The sequence below is a fragment of the Felis catus genome, chromosome B1 (assembly GCF_018350175.1).
Source record: "Felis catus isolate Fca126 chromosome B1, F.catus_Fca126_mat1.0, whole genome shotgun sequence".
Classification (NCBI taxonomy): domain Eukaryota; kingdom Metazoa; phylum Chordata; class Mammalia; order Carnivora; family Felidae; genus Felis; species Felis catus.
In genome coordinates, this window is record NC_058371.1 from 160,569,096 (window position 1) to 160,584,879 (window position 15,784).

The following is a 15,784-nucleotide window of genomic DNA, read 5'->3' on the forward strand; positions in this document are numbered from 1 at the left end:
TGCATGTCCTCCCACCTGGTCTCCCTGCATCTACTAGGGTCCCCGAGAGCCTGCTCACTATGGAAGCCAGAATAATCTTTTTCAAATGTAAATCACATCACCTTACTTCTTTACTCAAAATCCTCCATAGGCTTTTCATTTTACTTAGAGAAAAATTTCATCTCCTTGCCATGGCCTCTAAGAGCCTTCAATGATCAGGATTGTACCCTGTCTACTTCTCTGACCTCAACTTCCCACACTCCAGTCACCCTGTGCCAATTACTTCTGCTCCTTTAATTTTCCTGGCTTGTTTCTGCCGCAGGACCTTTGCACTTGATGATCCCTTTGCCTGGGGCTCTTCTCTCATAGTTCTTCCCATGACCATGACCATGACCATGACCAGTTTCTTCTCATCTTTAAGGCCTCCTATAGCATCTCCTCAGAGAGGCAAGCCTAGATAAACCTGTCTCAAGTGTCATTTCCCCAACTCCCAGTCACTTTCTATTATTGCATTACCCTGTTTTAATTTCTTTATAGCATTTATTACTATCTGAAATTGTTTTGTTTTACTGATTATTATCTGCATCTCCTTGAAAATCTGTCAACTCCATGAAGCCAGAGGCTAACTGACTTGGTCACTGCTGTATCCCAAGCTTCTACAATGGAGCCTAGAAGGTGCTCAATTAATATTTGAAGGATTGCATGACTATCTTGCCTAGAACTCCTAAGTCTTCTAGATCTTGCCCCTATTCTCAATTCCTAAAACTTGCTCTCTTCACCTATTACTAGACTTTGCTATTGCCACCTACTGCTTGACGGATTTCTCTCTGTGGTTGACTCTTTCATTAACTGACATTCAACCCTTCCTTAATGTCCTTGGTGACAACTCTTCCAGACATCTCTATCACAGGCTAGCAGGTCTTGTTAATCTGCAGGTTCATGATCAAACTGAGCCTTCATTCCTATAGGTTGTAGGCAAAAAAACAAAGTTCAGCTGCTCATTTGCAGTCAAGAATACAAGAGATAATGGGTGAGAGGAATCAGCATGGTACACAGAATCAAACTTTCAGTCTTGAACAGAGAAAGTAGGAATGCTTTAGATGCTGTATGTACTACACGTGGTGATATATGCTGATGTATAAGCTCAGTTTAAATGAATATGAACTTCTAGGTACAGATTGGAATTCAGTTTGTAACTGAATTGTTCAGCCTCCCCTGCAGAGATCTGGAATCTAACTTCTTTGAAATACTTGGATGAAAGGAGACCTTTGGAATCAGTTTCATTTTATTTAGTTAATTGTGGAATCCCCAATCTTTGCTCCTGGTTAAATGAAGTGCCTGTCTCCCCACATTCTCCCATCCATCTTCTCCTATCATCCAAGTCATATAATGCCTGACCATTAGGGTGCACATCTTTCCTGAAACATTTTTTCAAAAATAACTCCTATACAGAGAGTAAAGGACAAGCCACAAATAAAGAGAAAATATTTGCCAAACATTTAACCAACGAAAGTTCTAGAACACATAAAGCATGCCTATAATGGATAAAAAAAAAAAAAAAAAACCTAACAACTCAGGAAAAATGAGAAAAAGAGACAAATGGGTATTTCACTAAAAACAATAATGGTCAATACATTTGTGTAAAGATGCTGTCATTAGTACTGGAAATTGTAAATTAAATCCACAATGAGATGCCACGCCTACCAGATTAGCAAAGCTTTTTGCAAGGAAGTACAGCAATGGAAACTTCATGCACTGCTGGTGGAATATAAGTGGATTTAACGCGTTGGAAAACAATTTAAAGTAGAGTTTAACTAGATTTTCTCCCCTGCTGACTCTACTAAGTGTATACCTCAGAAAACTCTTGTCAACAAGGGACATGTACAAGAACATTCAGAGCAGCTGGGTTCATGCAGAAAAACACTTATAATGCATGAGTTGTTCCTTTACTGATCTGCGGGGGGGTATAAGAAACATTGAGCCCACTATTTTCAGGCATCTCTGTTCTCAATGACATCTCACCCCACACAGGCTGCTGAGACCAGAGATTTTTCAGTGTGCCTCCAGGAAACACAAGGAAGACCATGGAGAATCAGAGCCACCCCTATCGGCCTACATCCTCCGTACTACCTTTTCACTACTTTGGGGATAAATCAAAGTATAAGCAATCTTGAATCAAATCTATTCTCATCAATCCTTGAATCTGAACCAGACTCTAATCTGACCTTGCTCACATGCTACCTGAATATAAAGAACTGAAAAAAGGTAGTGGTTATTTTGTTTCCACTTCACCTGTCAGAATTGCAGTCCTGCCTCACTGTTTCTGACTATCCCAGTCGGCCTGGTAATACAGCTATCTGAATAGGAATTGGGGTCCTTTACCAAGTTCTCATTTTCTTCAGGCAAGTTCCACCTGTTTCTAAATGTTGTACTCTTTAAGGCCATGCCTTGTCTATAGTGGGTTGCACGGTGCGTGTCTAATACATTGAAGTCCCCGACTTAGAGGAAGAAACATCTTCACAGAGCAGCCTCCCTCACAGGCTGGTATTCTTGGGCAGACTGTTTAATATCTCCGAGCATCAGCAAATGAGAGTCATAATACTTTTATATCCCAGAGATGCTATGAGTGTTAAATTAAACAGCATGGAAAGATGTCCCTTAAGAAATGTTCATGTGCTTCCTTTCTACCCTTCCCTCTGTGTTCCTTTCAAAAGGACCTCAAAAGGAGGCCAAAGAGATCAGTCTTTCCTCTTTCTGTAGAAGGAAATTAAAGCAGTGTCAGCCAGTGTCCTGGAGGATGCTTCCTGGACTTTTCCACTTAGGAAGTAAAGGAAAGTATATACGGAGGGGCATAGTAGCAGAGGTCCAATCACCCTAGAAACCAAAAAGCAACCGCTAGGGAGTGACAGCAGGAAAAATGCATAGAAAAAGGGGTAACCTTAGGCTTGGAAATCCATAGGACAGCCAGAGACCTTCCAGACCTACTGGAAATGTATGTGTGGTCAAATCCCAGCAATCCTTTCTTCTTGATCTTCTTTAACAGGTAACTGCATTTCCCTAAATGGTCTCAGACCTCGCAGGAGTTTGGGGAACGCCAACATCACCACTGAACCAGTACTGCTCTTTATGCACGGGGGCATTGTGCTGGAAGCTGGGGATGTCCTAGTGAGCAGGACAGAGGTGTTTCTACAGAAATGGCCCCTGGGGCTCTGGGAAAGGAGGCACGCACAGTCACAGTCGATTGGGGCAGAGAAGGCTTCCCGGGGAGAAGAAGGGGCGTCCCAGGCAGATGTGAGAAACGAGAGAGCGTCGTCACCACCAAGCTTGAAAACCCGGATCCCATCCTCTTGGAGCCTCTTGGTTTGCCATATTCCTCTGGCTCCCACTCAAATCCTTGCCAGAAGGGAACGGACCTGCGCCGCTTTCTTTCCCTGTTCCTCCCAGAGGCCCGAGGGCGGGCAGAGCGAAAATGCGCACTGTCCTGAGTCAGAACTCTGGCCGGGGGCGGGTCCCGCTGCGGCTGGGGGCGTCGGGGGCGGGCAGCGGGTGGCCAGTGACGCGACGGAGGCCGGGGGCGGCGGGCTGCGAGGTGACGCGCGTGGGGACCGCGCTGGCCCAGCCCACGTGTCCGCGAGATTTAAAAGTTGGCGGCGCGCGGGGAGGTCAGCTTGGCGGCGGAGCCCCGCGAGCAGCGCGCCCGGGACGCAGAGGCACTGCCAGGGCCCCGCGTGGAGTGCTGACCCGCGCAGCTCAGGCTTCGAGCTCCGAGCCGCCAAGCGCCGAGATGCCGCGAGCAGCGAACGGCCGCCCCCGGCCGCCCGCCGAACAGGTGGCCGCCGCGTCCCGGCCCCTGCTGCTGCTGCTGCTCGCCTGTTGCGCGGGCACCTGCCTTGGTAAGCGCGCCCCGCGCCTCCCGGGCTCCCCGCGCCCGCCGCTTCCCGCGCCTTTCCCCTGCCCACTCGCCGCGCTCTCTTCCCTCCCTTTCTCGCCTCCACTGTTGGCTGCTGGGACTGTCTTTCCCCTCGTGCGGTGAGGCTCCCTAGCTTCTCGCCTTTGACGACCGGCGCGCGTCTCGGCCACCGGGCAGCCAGGGCGCGGGTGCCTGTGGCCCGGCTGGAGCGCGGTCCCCGCTCGTCCGAAATCCCCAGACCCCGGGCAGCCTGCAGTTAGCGGAAATCTGTAGGGCCCCCTAGCCCTGCGGATGTCCGTGGCCGGTGAAAACGTAAATAAATTAACACAGTGAAAAATGAAAATGCGTTCCCTTTCATTACAATAACTAGAGGGACTGATGGCTGAAGCAAAAGTAGAGTTTGATACTTGACCTTCTGATGCCGGGTAGACTTGGAGCGTGCTCATCATCTTTGGTGAGTGAGCTACTGTTGTGTTCAGATAATCCTGAGCAGTGAAACAGGCGCCCTTCTAGCCGTTTAGAAGGGAAAATTAGTGGGGTTTTGTGCCTTCTAGGTTTTGACGCACCAGATCAGGAAAAAGAATAGTGAAAAAAAGTGGCTTAGAAAAAAGAAGTGGGAAAAGCAAAAGCAAAGGCAGGGAGGGATGTCTGAAGCTCGGAAGACAAGGTAGGGCTGAGCCCAGCGTGTTCCAATGGGGAGATCACTTCCCTATCTCCTAAAAGTTACTGTTTCCAAGTACGTTGATAGATCCATCCTTTATCTCTCAGCTCCCAGAGTCCCCTCCAGGGCTAGTAAGTATCCTGCAAAACCATGAATTTTCTAACTCTGCAGAAGGTTCTTTTAGCTTCCCTCCGCTCTCCTGTCAGTGAGGTGAAGGTGGGCAGACCATCTCATCATTGTTCATAATATTGGGGACTTGAAACCATAACTGCAGGGACCTTTCAGAGTATACGGGGCAGCCCTCAATTAGAGGTGGAGAAACTGAAGCTATTCTTGCTTTCCAATGTATTTATTTTTATTGCTGACCTTTCACTGTTTTGTTTTTTTCCTTTCCTGGGGGCATTGAAGAAGGGGGTAGGGGAGGGGGTTCTCCTGCTTGAAAAACGAGGGCATTTGGCTATGAAATCTAAGCAGTCAGAGGCTAGACCTGAACTTTTTCCATCATCACATAGCCAGCAATGATACAGCATAATTCATGCAAAGTACTGTTAATATTTTTTATTTTTAGAATTAGTAGTAGAATTAGTGGTACAATTTGGATGGCAGTCTTTATCTACTTTATTAGGGAAGCAGATAATTATAGTTTTAAAAGTGTCTTTTTCTCTGTAAAGCAAATGTACTTGCCATGCATGTTGCATGTTATGTGCCTACAGTGATGATCTTTCCATCAGTTGGAGATAACTGCTTTTTGGGGAGGCAGGGAGTTTTCAGGCTGCTGGTGATTAAGCAGAAACTGTGGAAGGCTGCTTTCTAAAAAAGACAAGTCTTGGGTTTTATTTCCACAAAGAGTGTATCTGCTGGCTGGTCAATCATCCCAAAAATATCCCCAGTATTTCTCAATAGGGACAAGATGCCTTTTTCACTGTACAGAGACCCCCTACACTACCATTTTGTATCTCTTTTCCCCTTTAACCTGCTCTTGATATTTCAAAATGTGATGGAGGGGGGAGAGGGTAAACATAGTGTGATCTTCCCTAGTCCCGAGACCCTAAAAATGGCACAGGAGGGGAAGCGTGACGTACATAACCAAAACCGAGAGATAATCTACCAAGATTAATCATTATGCAGAAAACAAGATGATGTATCTAAAAACAACAAAACAGATGTCACAAAGCCAGAGGAAAATAAAATAGTGCCAATAAGTGGAGCATCCTTGGCAAAATGAGTTAGCAGAGCATGCAACAGTAGTGAGAATATAAAGAGCCAGCCACAGATTTGGTGGATGGAAACAGTTCGCTATCCAGAGAACATTATTAAAATCAGGAAGATTTCCTAAAAGGGGGCACATTTTGGATAACTGCATCAAACCTCGATTCGGCCTGTGACTATAAGTGATCAAAGTGCCTGAGACTAAAGAAAAAAGTGGGGGCACCTGGGTGGCTCAGTTAAGCGTTTAACTCTTCCTTTCCACTCAGGTCATGATCTCGCGTTTCGTGAGTTCAAGCCCTGCATCGGGCTCCAAGCTGACAGTGTGGAGCCTGCTTGGGATTCTCTCTCTACTTCTCTCTCTGCCCCTCCCCTGCTAGCTCTCTGTCTCTCTCAAAAATGAATAAACTTACCAAAAAAAAAAAAAAAGATGTGTTTTTTCCTACTCAGATCCTTACTTATTGAATAATCCTTAAAATTAAGTCAGCAGTAATAATTTCTCACTTCAAAACCCTACGCTAGTTAAGTGCTAGCAGTGAGAAAAGAAAATTAGCACCACTTTTATAATAGAGTCTATTTTTCAGGGAAAGACAAATACTGTATGATCTCACATAGATGTGGAATCTAAAATACAAAACCAAAAAACGCCAACAAAACAAAATCAAACCAAGCATGTGGATACTGAGACCAGATTGGTGGTTCACAGAGATGGGAGGTGGAGATGTGTGAAATGGGTAAAGGGGGTTGAAAGGTACAAACTTCCACTTATAAAATAAGTCATGGGGATGTAATGTACAGCATGGTGACTGTATGGCATATTTGAAAGTTGCTAAGAGACTAAGTCTTAAAAGTTCTCATCACAAGAAAACAAAATTCTGCAAGTATATATAGTGATGGATGTTAACTAGACTTACTGTAGTGATCATCTGACAATATATACAAATTTAGGATCATCATGTTGTACACCTGAAACTAACATGATGTTGTATGTCAGTTATACTCCAATAAAAAGGTCTGTTTTTCTTTCTCTTACAGATGCTGTATTTTACAGATGCAAAAATTGTCTATACATACTATTTGCATTAGTTGGATTGCATAAGACTAAAGGTTTCACTTTACTAGTAGTACTTTAGTATAAATATCTCAAGGGGTGCTTGAGTGGCTCAGTCAGTTAAGCATCTAACTCTTGATTTCAGCTCAGGTTATGATCTCAGGATTCGTGAGACCAAGCCCCCTATTGGGCTGTGCACAGAGAGCACAGAGCCTACTTGGGATTCTCTCCCTCTGTCTCTGCCTCTCCCCTGCTTGCACTGTCTCTCAAAATAAACAAACTTTAAAAAAGTATGAATATCTCAAAACTGATTGACTGAAAACAGTGCAGTTTTCATGATATAGAAGATAATGGCACTCTTAGTATATTTGAGAAAGTATCTAGTACTGCTATTTGACAATATAAAGCCCACATCTAGGGTATCTTGGGGAGAAAAAAATCACTCAACTTGGGTTAGCAAACACACAAAGGGAAGAAAAATAATTCTCCCTTATGTTTGGGTTTGGTAATAGGGTATTAGTGGATTTCTATAAGTTAAAAACACTTTAAAATTTTGGCTTCTCTAGCTTTTTTACCCTGAGACTGTATTTACATGTTTTGCGTAAGAGCCACAAAGTACCCCTTTTTGATTATGTAAGTGCTTGGGACAAATTTAGATATAATGGCAATTCCTGTGGGACCCGTGCAAGCTTGGGGGCACAGAAGTAGGCAAGCTCTCGGTTGCTAGTAAGGCAGTGTGGAGGTGGGAGTTTCCACTTCTGTCGGAGGTTGGGAGACAGACAGGCATGGAAAGAATATAAAATTGTATTCTTTAAACAGGAACACCATGTCAAACAGAGAGGAACAGTGGTATAATGAGTGGAGAAATCAGAAGTACCTGCAGGTGACGGCTGAATCCAAAGAGTGAAAATCTCTGTGTTCTCTCGCGTCAAATCCACCCTGCTCTCACCTTCCATTCCTCTTCCTTTTACCTTCCTCTTATTCAGTCTTGGTAACAGTACATAAGCCGCACATCCCAGTTGCAAGGAAAGGGCTGATGGCCTTTTAGATGGTTTTCATGAGAATATCCATATCTCCCTTTTGGAAATTTTCAGACTTGTTAAAGAGAATCTTAGACCTAAAATGTTTGTTTGAGCTGCTTATTTCTGTTGAATAAAGAGGCATCTTATGTTTCTTTCTACAATGCAATGCTCTATCCCCCTTGGATATTCGGTGTTGTCCGTGGACTAGCAGCATCATTGTCACCAGGGAGCTTGCTATAAATGCAGACTCTTGGGCCTGTCCCTGACTGACTGAATTAGAATCTCATTTAGTAAGATCTCCAGGTGTTGTGGACGAAAAGTAGAGAAGCACGGCTTTCTCCCTTCCTGAAAACAGAATCAGCTCAGAGTAATATACACCAGATAACAGAAACTTTGAGATATACATGTGTGCTAGGGTGAGAGCTATACAGTTGAGAAGCATGTAAGACCATTTGCCCACCTTGAACAGTTGTTCTGTGAAAGGGGATTCAATTAGGTTCTGAGATAAATCAACCATCATGGGCCACATGACCTCTGTAAGTTATTTCTAATGCTTGGTAGCACAGAAAATGTAGCTAAATTTGTACTATTATTTACATTCTAATAAACAGTTAATATTATTAGAATGTAAATAATAGTATAAATTTGTATGAACTCAAGGGAAGACTTAACTTCCTGCTATCTTTTTAAAAAATTATTTTCTTTAAGCTTATTTTTTTAAGTATTTAATTTTGTTATATTTGAGATCTTAGAAAAATTTAGTCTTTTACTAACAGGATGTATTGTTGATTTTGTTAAACAAAAATGTATACATTTAAGAAAATGAGTAGTAATTACATTTAATATTAATAGATATTATCTCAAGGGGTGCCTGGGTGGCTCAGTCGGTTAAGCATCCGACTTCAGTTCAGGTCATGATCTCAGGGTTCATGAGTTCAACCCCTGCATTGGGCTCTGTGCTGACAGCTCAGAGCCTGGAGCCTGTTTCGGATGCTGTGTCTCCCTCTCTCTCTGCACCTCCCGTGCTGGTGCTGTCTCTGTCTCTCATTAAAAAATTTTTTTGAGGGGCGCCTGGATGGCGCAGTCGGTTAAGCATCCGACTTCAGCCAGGTCACGATCTTGCGGTCCCTGAGTTCGAGCCCCGCGTCGGGCTCTGGGCTGATGGCTCAGAGCCTGGAGCCTGTTTCCGATTCTGTGTCTCCCTCTCTCTCTGTCCCTCCCCCGTTCATGCTCTGTCTCTCTGTCCCAAAAATAAATAAACGTTGAAAAAAAAATTTTTTTTAAATAATTTTTTTAATAATAAATATTATCTCAGTGTTTTTACAGAGATAATTTACATAGCATGAATTAGATAATTGAATCTATGAAGAAAATATTACCTTACCTGGTGGAAGCTAATTAACATTTTACTTCAGTAATAATTAAGGGCCTAACAAGTAATTCTTTTTTTTTAATATGAAATTTATTGTCAAATTGGTTTCCATACAACACCCACTGCTCATCCCAAAAGGTGCCCTCCTCAATACCCATCACCCACCCTCCCCTCCCTCCCACCCCCCATCAACCCTCAGTTTGTTCTCATTTTTTTTTAAACATTTTTATTGATTTTTGAGAGACATAGAGCGTGAGCAGGGTAGGGGCAAAGAGAGAGGGAGACACAGAATCTGAAGCAGGCTCCAGGGTCTGAACTGTCAGCACAGAGCCTGATGCGGGGCTCGAACCCACGAACTGCAAGATCATAACCTGAGCTGAAGATGGACACTTAACCAACTGAGCCACCCAGGCACCCCTGTTCTCAGTTTTTAAGAGTCTCTTATGCTTTGGCTCTCTTCCTCTCTAACCTCTTTTTTTTTTTTTTTCCTTCCCCTCCCCCATGGACTTCCGTTAAGTTTCTCAGGATCCACATAAGAGTGAAAACATATGGTATCTGTCTTTCTCTGTATGACTTATTTCACTTAGCATCACACTCTCCAGTTCCATTCACGTTGCTACAAAAGACCACATTTCATTCTTTCTCATTGCCACGTAGTATTCCATTGTGTATATACACCACAATTTCTTTATCCATTTGTCAGTTGATGGACATTTAGGCTCTTTCCATAATTTGGCTATTGTTGAGAGTGCTGCTATAAGCATTGGGGTACAAGTGCCCCTATGCATCAGCACTCCTGTATCCTTTGGGTAAATTCCTAGCAGTGCTATTGCTGGGTCACAGGGTAGATCTATTTTTAATTTTTTGAGGAACCTCCACACTGTTTTCCAGAGCAGCTGCACCAGTTTGCATTCCCACAAGTAGTTCTTTTTTAAAAGACCTTCACTGAAATATACTTTATATACCATAAAATTTATGTTTTAAGTGTGCAACTCAGTGGGTTTTAAGTAGATTTCAAGACCTATGCTGCTGTCCCAACAATACAGTTTTCCATGACCCCTCCCAAAAATCTGTTATGTCTTTGCAGTCAATCTGTGTTCTTACCCCTAGCCCCAGGCAGCCACTAATCTTTCTATGATTACAGATTTGCCTTCTCTGGACATTCTATATAAATGGAATCATATATTTGGTCTTTTGCCTCTGGCTTATTTGATTTAGTGTAATATGTCTGAGATTCATCTTTGATGCAGCATGTATCAGTAGTTCATTTCTTTTTATTGCCAAATAGTATTCCATTGTGTGCTCGTACCACATTTTGCTTATCTATTCTCAGAGAATGGGCATTTGGATTGTTTCCACTTGGGGGCTATTATGATAATGCTGCTATGCACATTCATGTACATGTTTTGGTGTAAACATATAAGGAATTCATTCTTAAGAGTAATGTCTTTGAAATGCTGTTTAATAATTATGTATCCTCATACTAAGTCAAATGCTGAAATATCTAGTTGAAATAGGAGGGTAATGATGTATGGCAAAATGAAAAATATCATCCAAAAATGAGTTATATATACATGTTTAATTTTAGAAGAAATATAATAAAAATAACATGCAAGTATAACTTTCATTTCAGGTGCTCCAATATTATCTCAAGGACTACGGCCTGAACAAGAACTACAGCTGTGGAATGAGGTAAAGAATTGTCCTTATACAAATTAGTGGAAACTTTAACCCTCTTTGAAAATATCAAATGAAATAATATAATTGAGTTTTGGGACAACTATGATTTTATTAACATTCTGATATCATAATATTCAGAATTCTTTTGAAGTGAAAAAAAGAAAGATTAAAAAAATAAAACAATTACAGTAAATGACAAAGCAAGATGGCAAAATGAGCCCTAATAATAGAGTAATTACAATAATGTGAATATACTATAATATGCCACTTAAAGACAGAAATTCTCAAATTGAATTTTTTTTAAAGATCCAGCAATATGCTGTCTATAAAAGTCTCACTTAAGACGAAAAACAAAAGAAGGCTAAGCAACAAGTATGAAAAAGGACATACCAAAGAGCCCCGAACACCACGTGGCATAGTTTTATTTTATATATTTTTTACTTCTTTGTCTCCCAATTATGGTAACATACAAACATGCAGTCTGATTAAGTGGTCTCATGTTACAGGGTCGTGAGGGATGTTATCACATACATACCTGTATAGCCAGGTTGCCTTGAAGTTTTTTTTTTTCTTTCCTTAGGGAGGGGACCCCACCATATTCCCCCCTTTGATGCTTGGACCCCTCTATTTAGGGTCAAAGAGCATCATCTTGGTTTAGAGGTTTATATAGGCCGTCCTCCCACATATCTAGTATAGTCCACCTGGGGCCTGCTATTTGATAGCTGCATTGACATTGTCCCAGGTCTCTCAGAGATGAGAGAAGTTAGACAAGGGGTGAGGATCTGGCTCAAGGTGAGATGAAAGGTGAAACCCCCAACATTGGGTTTTCCAGACAGTTGAGTTATAAAATCTTTGGCTTAGGCATGTTAAGTTTTTAACAGAGACGACGATGAACTTTTTCCCCAGTAGACAAGACAGTTTTTCCCAATAAATGCACTTTTTTAAAAAAAAAATTTTTTTTTCAACGTTTATTTATTTTTTGGGGGACAGAGAGAGACAGAGCATGAACGGGGGAGGGGCAGAGAGAGAGGGAGACACAGAATCGGAAACAGGCTCCAGGCTCTGAGCCATCAGCCCAGAGCCTGACGCGGGGCTCGAACTCACGGATCGCGAGATCGTGACCTGGCCGAAGTCGGACGCTGAACCGACTGCGCCACCCAGGCGCCCCAATAAATGCACTTTTGAAGAACCAAACCCCGGTAGTAGGACTGAGGCACTTTGTTTTACTATAAGGTTTGTGGAGATCTAATTTTCTAGTCTCTTCTGGCCATTGTTTTCCCATGTTAGTACCAACGAAGTATCCTATCCACAAAAGGAAGGTGAGTGTTCATAGAAACCTCTCATCACATTTCCAGCCGGCCAGGGCGGCCTTGGCCAATCCTGTGGCAAAGAGTAGAGCACGAATCACAATAATAGTGAGAAACTAGGTGTGACAGTGCATCACAGTAAGGAAACATATAGAAAATAAGGGCAGTCTTTTGTTCCACTGGACCGTCGATTCTTCCAGCTTCTGCCATGTGTAGATTAGTCAGCTTCCAGAGTGACTAAAGCAGGGCTGCAGTCTCCCAGAGCCTCTGGAGTTGCAGATTGCTTCTTCCATATGGTCAGCTTGCATGGCATTGATGGATCAGGAATGCACTCCCACTTTCGAGATTCTGGCTTCACTCTGCTGTAGTGAATCCAGGGACCCACTTTGGCTACCTTTACTGCAACAGGGGTGGACAAAATGACAGTGAACGGGTCCCTCCAGAGGGTTTTTAGGGGTTGGACATTTTACTCCTTTATCCATATTGCATCTCCTGGCTTAAAGGGGTGAGCGTCTGTGGTCAGATTCATAGGTAATTGCTCCCTGACCCAGTGGTGTAAGGTGGTTAGGGTAGAGCCAAGGACCTGCATCTGTTGTCTTAGGATTAGATTGTCTGTCTCATTTAGATCCCCCCTTATGCACTGGATAATGGGAAGAGGGCACCCATAAAGGATTTTATAAAGGGAGAACCCCATCTGCTTCTTCTGCCTCCCACTTGCAGCTGCCTCCCTGAAGGTCCCTATCTCTCCCTGTCTAATGTTGACCCTTTCCCTATTTATTTCTCCCCTGGAGCAGGGCCTGTAACTGCTTTTAGGGAACAAGATTGATGACCACTCTGGCTTCTTCAAGCTGATAAGGACAGTGTGGGGGTACAGCCGTTAGAGTCTACCCAAGGGTCGGTCGAGTGGCCCACAGTATGGTTTTACAGGAAGGCTGGCAGGCATGAGGTGGCATAAACATTAGCAGATACAAAGAGAAAAACACAAAGTAAAGATTATACTGACCAACAAGATGCCATCTGAAGATAATGTCTACAGTTTCCAAACCTGTCAAATAATCTAGGAGAGACTCTGACTTTGTAAACAACGTATGTCAGGGGATCTCTCATAACCCAGGTGATGGAGAAGCAGGAGCAGTAAGTAATCAATGGTGGCTCTATTTCCAAGAGTTTGGCCCTAACTTAATTAAAAACACTTTTTTTTTTAAATCATCTAATGCTTGTGAGGTATTATTTAGAGTTTTGCTGAGTATAAGCAGACAGTTTGTTTTATTTTGAGGTGTAAAATTTTTCTAAGAGTCAGGAGTTTTTCATAGAGAAAGAGTCAAGGCAGCCATTTACCATTATTAATCTGCAATTTTTTAGGTAAGCCAGATCTGGGTATTATTTCATAAAGCAGAATTTTTACTACTTTTTGTGCCTTCTCTGTCTTGTAGGGGAAGGCCTTTACCCAGTTGGTAAAAGTATTAACCCACACCAACAAATGTTGGAATTTCTTTGACCTTGGCATGAGTGAAACCTAATTGTCAGTCTTTTCTGGATAGCCTCCAGTTCATTGATTGCCTGAGAATGAAAGTTTGTGGTTGAAAGGATTGTTTCTAAGACATACTTCACAGGCTGATACTACTTGCAGAACGGTCCTTGACAAATTTTTTTTCCAGTAAACATCCTTTGGGCCATTTGGTAAGTTTGGTCCCTCCCTAAATGAAAGGCATGATGCTGTGTTTTAATGACCTTTCAGCTCTGTGTGCTTGATAATAGTAATTTCCCTGCTCTATTTGTAACCATCCCAAGGGCTGGAGACAGTGTCTAAGAGTAAGACCCCAGTTGTTTGTTTGTTTGTTTGTTTGTTTGTTTGTTTGTTTTGAGGGGTGGGGGGAGAGTAAGTGGGATTGAGTCTCCTTTAATAATTGATATAGTGGGCAAACTGTTTTCCTGAACCCTGATATCTATAGCCTACAATATCCAGTAATTTTCAAAAACTCACATAATTGTTTATCTGCCCTAGATAGTACCACCATAGTCTCTAATTTAGTTATAATGTCCCTTTCTAGCAAGGGAGTAAGGCTTTCTGGTATTATCAGGAAAGAATGAGAAAAAAATTAGGTTTTCCCACATACATCCTAGGGGCTGAGAGAAAAATTTAGTCTTCTGGAGATGCCTCTAATTGTCATGCTGCGTTTGGATAGTTGGCCTAGAGTGGAAAGGAGGACAGAAAAGATAGCTCTGGTGTTAAGAAGGAAATCAACCAGTTTTCCTTCTATATTCAGAGTTACCCGAGGTTCTGGGTTTCTGATAGACAGTTGGTTTAGGGGAGCCACCATGAAGAGCCCCAGGACCTGGTTAGTTTCTTCCAGGGACACTGTTTATCTGAGCCCTCACAGATAGAGGTCCCCGAGGGCATTCAGATTTCCAGTGATTGTTTCCATACAAGGGGCATGGCTTATGGGGTTTTCATTTTGGTTGTCCCCTCTGAGGATGGTCTCATTTTAGTGCTCTGAACGGCCGTATAAATGGCACTTGGTGCCAGGACCTCGGGAAGTCCAGTCTGACATAATATGTAAGGCCACAACTAAGGCCTCAGATTTCTTTTTTAAGCCTGCTTTTCTGTTTTGTTTGTAATATACCCAATTGGCCACTAGTAAGAGCTCCTCCAGGGTCCCTTCAAGCCTAACAGCCAATTTTCACATTTTTTTTTTTAATATCTAGGGCTGATTGAGTGACAGATTTGTCCTTTAAAATCATCTCAGCCTTAGGGGTGTCAGGGAGATAGCCATATATTTAATGAGAGCCCCCCTCAACATCTCCAGGCCATTGGGCTCTCATTTTGTGTTTGTAAAATAGTGTCTAAGTTAGCATAGTTTAAGGGCTAAATCTTAGATTTCCTTACATTTTTTTAAAAAACATCTGTCTCTGGGGCGCCTGGGTGGCTCAGTCGGTTAAGTGTCTGACTTCAGCTCAGGTCATGATCTCAGTTTGTGAGTTCAAGCCCTGCGTCAGGCTCTGTGCTGACAGCTCGGAGCCTGGAGCCTACTTCAGATTCTGTGTCTCCCTCTCTCTCTGCCCCTCCCCTGCTCACTCTCTCTCTGTCTCTGTCTCTCTCTCTCTCAAAAATAAATAAACATTAAAAAAATTAAAAAAAAATTAAAAATAAAAAATAAAAAACATCTGTCTCATTAAGAGTCTGATTTAACAAAAGCATTATATCTTTCTAGGTTAACTCAAAAACATATGTAATATTCTGCAAAGCCTTTATATACTTATCCGATCAGAAAATTTATCTACATCTCTTTTTATCTGTCTTACACTTTGTAAAAGTTTTTTCCTTCTGGTATTCTAGCTTCTTGTAAGGGAAACATGCCTGATACATTACAGGGAGGGCCTGGATAAGGTGGGTAGCAGGGAGCAGAATTGTTTTTTGGTGTTTTTTTTTTTTTTAATATATAGATTGAGGACCCTAGGAGGAGGAGGTTGAGGTAGGAGACTTCCTTTCCTCCTTCTTTAGGTCTGTTTTGGATACAGGTAAAGGGCCCTTAATTGTTTCCTCTCCTGATTGCTGGACTTTAGAAAGGGCTGCCATTAAATTAAGATCCGCCTTA

At 42.5% G+C, this 15,784-nt stretch overlaps 1 protein-coding gene across 2 annotated transcripts in view; it reads left to right on the plus strand.

The window, feature by feature from the left end:
- Positions 1–3,308: 3,308 nt before the first annotated feature.
- NMU (neuromedin U) overlaps positions 3,309–15,784 on the plus strand; it is a 37,666-nt gene continuing 25,190 nt past the window's right edge. For both annotated transcript variants that reach the window (XM_023253099.2, XM_045056359.1), the window contains exons 1-2: positions 3,309–3,872; positions 10,835–10,893. In XM_023253099.2, coding sequence (XP_023108867.2) covers positions 3,449–3,872; positions 10,835–10,893 — 483 coding nt within the window. In that variant the 5' untranslated portion in view covers positions 3,309–3,448. The remainder of the gene's footprint in view (positions 3,873–10,834; positions 10,894–15,784) is intronic.